General features: G+C 49.5%; 1 protein-coding gene across 1 annotated transcript; it reads right to left on the bottom strand.

Annotated features, from left to right (window-relative positions):
• Positions 1-2,241: 2,241 nt before the first annotated feature.
• Positions 2,242-4,627, bottom strand: KLF14 (KLF transcription factor 14; the record flags this gene model as incomplete). The annotated part of the gene is made up of 1 exon (XM_080932228.1): positions 2,242-4,627. The coding sequence occupies one exon, from the start codon at positions 4,625-4,627 to the stop codon at positions 3,650-3,652; it is 978 nt and encodes a 325-aa protein (XP_080788354.1). The 3' UTR covers positions 2,242-3,649.
• Positions 4,628-5,224: the final 597 nt, after the last annotated feature.

Here is a 5,224-nt window from a genome sequence, read left to right as displayed (position 1 = left end):
TTGCAACCTCAAGTCACCATTTCCCATTGTGATTGGAAATAAAGGCAGAAAAACAAAACCAAAAATCATTTAATTGTACAATGCATTTTCCTTTCCACTTGTCTCAAGCACATCTATAAAAATCAAGACCAGCCCGTCTCTTATGTAGCCCACTCTCAGAAACCTTAACCTCCAATGTCTCCAAAAGTAATGATTTAAAGGTAAGAATTGTTAGCATAAGCTGTTTGAACTTGAAAAACTCAAACTACTGCAAGATTTAAGTTAACTAAAGCATTGAAACTGTCCTAGAACATTAGACATGCTATTAACTCCTGTCACAGCTTCTAATCAATATTTGATATCGGATACACATTGAAATATGTTAGGAACTCAAGGAGGAATTAGTGTATTTATATATAATCATATATATTAATTTACTTTATTAAATAATTATTATCTATCCATCCAAATGAGTAATAGAGATATAATTAAAAATCAAAATGTTAGTATTTTGCTGATAAAGCTATATCATGATCAAAGAGGGGCTTTCTAATACTGTCTCCACAACATCACCCAATCCTTAGACTTGGGGTGACCCACCCAAAGTGAGAGAAACCTCCCACTTACCTGGGCAGCATCTTCAAGGTGTTAAGATGCTCTTCAGACTTGCCTCTGAAAGGCAGACCTGGGTCTCAGCCAAGTGTGATAACCACGTGAAAGCAGGAGCTGAGTGGTGTGTGCACACCAAAACTAGGGAGTTGATGAAGAGAAGGGGATGTAGGATATGTGTGCAATGACCCAATCCCTTATGCCCCAATTAAAGAATGCAATCTTTTCCTTATGGGAGAAGTAAGAGGTAGACAGGGCAAAGGGAGGGATCCCAGAAGAAGACTCCTTGTTTGACAAAAGAACAGAGAAGTGGGGACAAATAACAGTGTTGCCTCCATAAGTGGGGTAGCCTGTGCCCCTAACCTCCTCTAAAGGAGGTAAAGATAGTGAATACATGTATTTCACATTCAAGGTCTGACCTGGAACTAATCCTCAGCTTCCAACCCGGGTTTCACAAAGACATCAATTATTAGATTTTGTTACTTGATCATTCCTATATCAGATCTGAGGAGAAGAGGGTGGCGTAAGGCCACAGATGCTCAGCCCAAACCCAACCAACATCCAGATACATTTCCTCACTGAGTCTGATCTGCTTAACAAAAAATTAAAAAAAAGAAAGAAAGAAATACCAAGAAACTCAAAATGTTCTTCTAAGGCATCTCACTAGTAAATATTCCTCACAAACTGCTCAAGTGCAAAGAATAATACTTAGACTAAGAAAGGCCATTAAAAAATATTGCTTCTTTTATCTGTCCACTGTGGAGCTCTGAGTATCTTTTTGCTCAGAACTCTAAGACCTGATAGTAGTAGGGTGCCAGAGGGCATTCCCAGACAAAAGTCCCCAAGGTACAATATAACTATGGACATTATTTGAGACCTTGAAAATTAAAAGTTATTTATTAGTGGTGAATCTAAGTATTTTTAAAACTTAACTCCCAAATAGTTAATAGAAGTTCTTGTTGGCTTTTTTAGTCCAGTTACCCAATAGTAAAGGGGACAAAGAGAAGACCTTACCTTGGTGGGCTCTATAGTATCGAGGAAATAGACAAGCAAAAGGAGACCTTCTCCCAATTAAAAAAAAAATGGTTAGGGGCCCCATCTTCCCATGTGTAATTCAAGGGCAATCCTACCTGCTCTTCCTGCCCTCACTGTAAAACACTGACCCTCCTGAGGATTACAAGCTGCCTTCTTTGGGCCAATCCAAGGATCCCTCCCTCACATAGTTTATGAGAGCCTGGCAGCATTCCAGTGCTGTGTTTATAATCACGTATTCTCGCAAGGATACCTGAATGCCCAGGACCAGAAACAGAAGGGAATGACATTAAGAGACTATCGACCCCAAAGAAAAGTGTTTCCCAGGTGCTAAAGACTACATGAGAAAGGGCTGTTAAGAAAATGGTTTTGTTATTAATCAGTCAAGGGACTCGGTAACCTCTCAGCATTTTAAGATTTATAGCAGCAGTAGAAAACAGGACGGTGAGGAATCGTGGTGACAGGGTGGTCCCAGGGACGGGAACATGGGAACGCAAGCACAGACACACACCATTTAAAAGTCAATACACTTTACTTTTACTCATAGCTCTTGGCAGAAACTTAGCATATAACTTTTAAGATAATTTAAGCTTTAGCATTTTAATCTATAAAACAGGGGAAAGCAACTTACAACTCCACGAGATCACAACACCCTTTACATTGTGAATGATGGTATAAGATACGTAGGAGGGACCATGGAGGACCTCATCAGGTTAGGAAAGGCCTTTCAGCCTCATATTTAATGAAAGAAACACACATGAATACGTACACTCACAATCACACAAACATCAGTGATTTCAATCCACAGTAGCTGGGATGCACAAAAGAATATTTCTGATGTCTGATTCCTTGGGGTGGGGCAGGGGCAGAAGGGCCCTGAGGTTGTAACCTAAGATTCTGGTGTTAGACAAAGATGCTCCTATTTGAAAACAGCTGTTGTCTAGCTGCTCTCACCCCAAATCTAAGACAGCAGTTCTCTAAAATAAACCAATCTTTCACTTTCCCCCCTCACCCACCAATTTACTTGTAACAGAAACTACAATGTGCAGACCTCCACAGAAATTAGGCCCTACTCAGCTACTAAGAGGTGAATAAACACCACTGCCCCTCAGATGACTCGGGGTGGGACAGGAACTTCATCTCTCCATTTCTCTGAACAGCTAACAATGGTTGTGAAAGTGTTCTTTTGTACCTGTCCCACCCAAAAGTTACTTGGGCTTGCCTTCTAGGTGAGGAAGAAACTGTTTTAGATCAGCCTTTCCTCTCTGTTGTTTCCAAATTACTTAACCAATCTCCCCATAATCGTGAGCCAGAAAGTTACCTCTCCTGAGAAGGAATTTAAAAAAAAAATGCTTATAATGCGAGCGCGGGGTTCCAAATTATGCTATAGGAACTGCAAGCAGACTTATACCACTCCCCAGGCACCAAAAGCATCTCCCAGCCATACACCCACAAAGCAGAGGTAGCTGGGGCAATTGGGAGAGTGAAAGACATTAGCTTCCCATCAACCTGACATTTTTGTTTACAAGATACTGAAAATAAATTAGCAAACATTGCTGTTTACAGAAATAGAAATGTTTTCTGTTCCCAAAGGCCGCTCTTCATCCAAGTCTGGACATGTCCAAGATTGCCACCTTAGACACCCTCTCCAAAGTCCGCCCTGGCTAAGGGTGAGATACCAGAGTCATTTGGGTCTGGAAGAACCTCAAGCATCTCTGGCGCCTTGGAGGGAAGAATCTTCAGTACGCTGGAGAGTTCATCCCTTCTCACAGGTTCCTGCAGGCTGTTTTGAAGAAACATTTCAGAAGATGTTTGTGTTGCAAGACTTCCCACCATCTCCTGGTTCTCAGTCCCTCTCCAGAGTCCGACAAGCTTGTCTGGACCCATACCCAGTGCGGAGCAACCAATCTGTGCCTTGGTCTAATGACCCTGGAAAATAGAAATGGACAGAGAGAAGGCAAGGACAACGGCCTGGGGGTGGGGGGAGGCGGGGGGTGTGCTTGGGGGAAAGACAGACTGCAAGACAGTCCTACAGGCCAGCAGTGACGTTGGTCTCCTGGCCAGAACAGGAGCCAGAATCAGAACCCGAGCTTTCCACCGTGGCTGGGGGTGGTGGCTCAGGGCGGGGAGTGCGACGACGACCACGGTACTCGATCATGTCGGGATGGTAAGTTGGATGGCGACGGGCATGCTTGGTCAGGTGGTCGCTCCGAGAGAACTGCTTGGGGCACAGCGGGCAGGAGAAGCGCTTTTCACCGGTGTGCGTTCGGTAGTGGCGGGCCAGCTCGTCAGAACGCGTAAACTTCTTGTCGCAGTCGAGCCAATCGCAGGAGAAGGGGCGCTCCCCCGTGTGGGTACGCTGGTGTGACTTGAGGTGCGAAGACTTGTAATAGGCTTTGTTGCAGCCATGGAAGGAGCACTGGTGTCGCTTGGATGCGGGCGTAATCTGCCTCCTGCGGTACGTCGGGCCCACTGCAGCCGCAGGGCGGGCCCCTGGGGGCCCCTTGGGCACTTCTCCGCTGTCATCCGGCTCCTCTGGGGCCTCAGGCGCATCCAGGATAGCTAACTCGCTGCAGGAGCTCTCGGCGTCAGAGAGCTCATCCTCAAAGACGGTCTGGGTAGGCTCAGAGGACCCAGCAGGGCTGGAGCACCAAGTGGGCTCCACGCAGCTAGTTGAGGCACACGGAGCTTCTTCCGGGTCCTCCCTGGAGCCTACCCGGGCACCGCAGCTTAAATCAGCCAAAGCGCTCGCAGCCAGCAGGTGGGGCGCGCCATCGCCTTCGCCGGGGCTAGGGGCGGGGGCCTGGAGGACCGGGGGTATCCACAGCACCCCCCGCGACCCCGTCCCCTTCCCCGCCGACTCCCGAGAGGCCGCACCCACCTCGGAGACAGCCGCCGCGCTCGCGCCCTCGGGGTCCGTTGCGCGCCGGTGCAGCACGGCGCGGGTGGACATAGACACCAGGCACTCGGCAGCGAAGTAGTCCAGGCAAGCCACGGCGGCCGACATGCTGGCGGCGCCCGGTTGCGGGCGAGCGCCGTCCGAGCGCGGCCAGCCGCGGGCCGGAGAGTCCCCGGGAGCGTCCGTCCCGCCGCTTGGAGCCGCACGAGCTGGAAGCCGGTGCGCGCCGCTCGCCGCCTGCAGCCGCTGCTGCCGGAGCCGAGCCCGCCCCGCCTGACGCGCCCTGACGCACTGAAGCCTGCGGGGGTGGCGGGGACCCGCCCCGGTCCGAGGACACCCCTGGATCGCGCTGCCGCGCGGGCTAAGGCATTCCCAGCAGCCTGAGAAATTATCTTGTCTGCGCTTTCTCTCCGCTGCTGGCGAGCCAGGTAATTTCAATGCGCGCAAGTCCCGGATCGCAACTTCTGGGCAGCCTGCCGGCCTCGCCCCCCGCGCCCCTGGTCGCTGGCCAGCTGGGTGTCCGGCAGAGTCCTAGAAACTTTTTTTTTCTCTCAGGGGGAGGGGGAAGCGGCGGAAAAAAGCGGCGTTAATACCTGACTTGTCTTTCGCTTCGCAAACGCGATCGCTGCCGAAGTGGGCTGGGATTGCGTTTGACTCGCGTCCACCGCTCACAGCTCGAATGGAAAATAGCCCCGAGCCCTCACC

The sequence above is a fragment of the Micromys minutus genome (genome assembly GCF_963924665.1).
Source record: "Micromys minutus genome assembly, chromosome: 18".
Lineage (NCBI taxonomy): Eukaryota > Metazoa > Chordata > Mammalia > Rodentia > Muridae > Micromys > Micromys minutus.
Note: the sequence above shows the minus strand (reverse complement) of the source record. Positions and strands in the feature narration are given on the sequence as shown.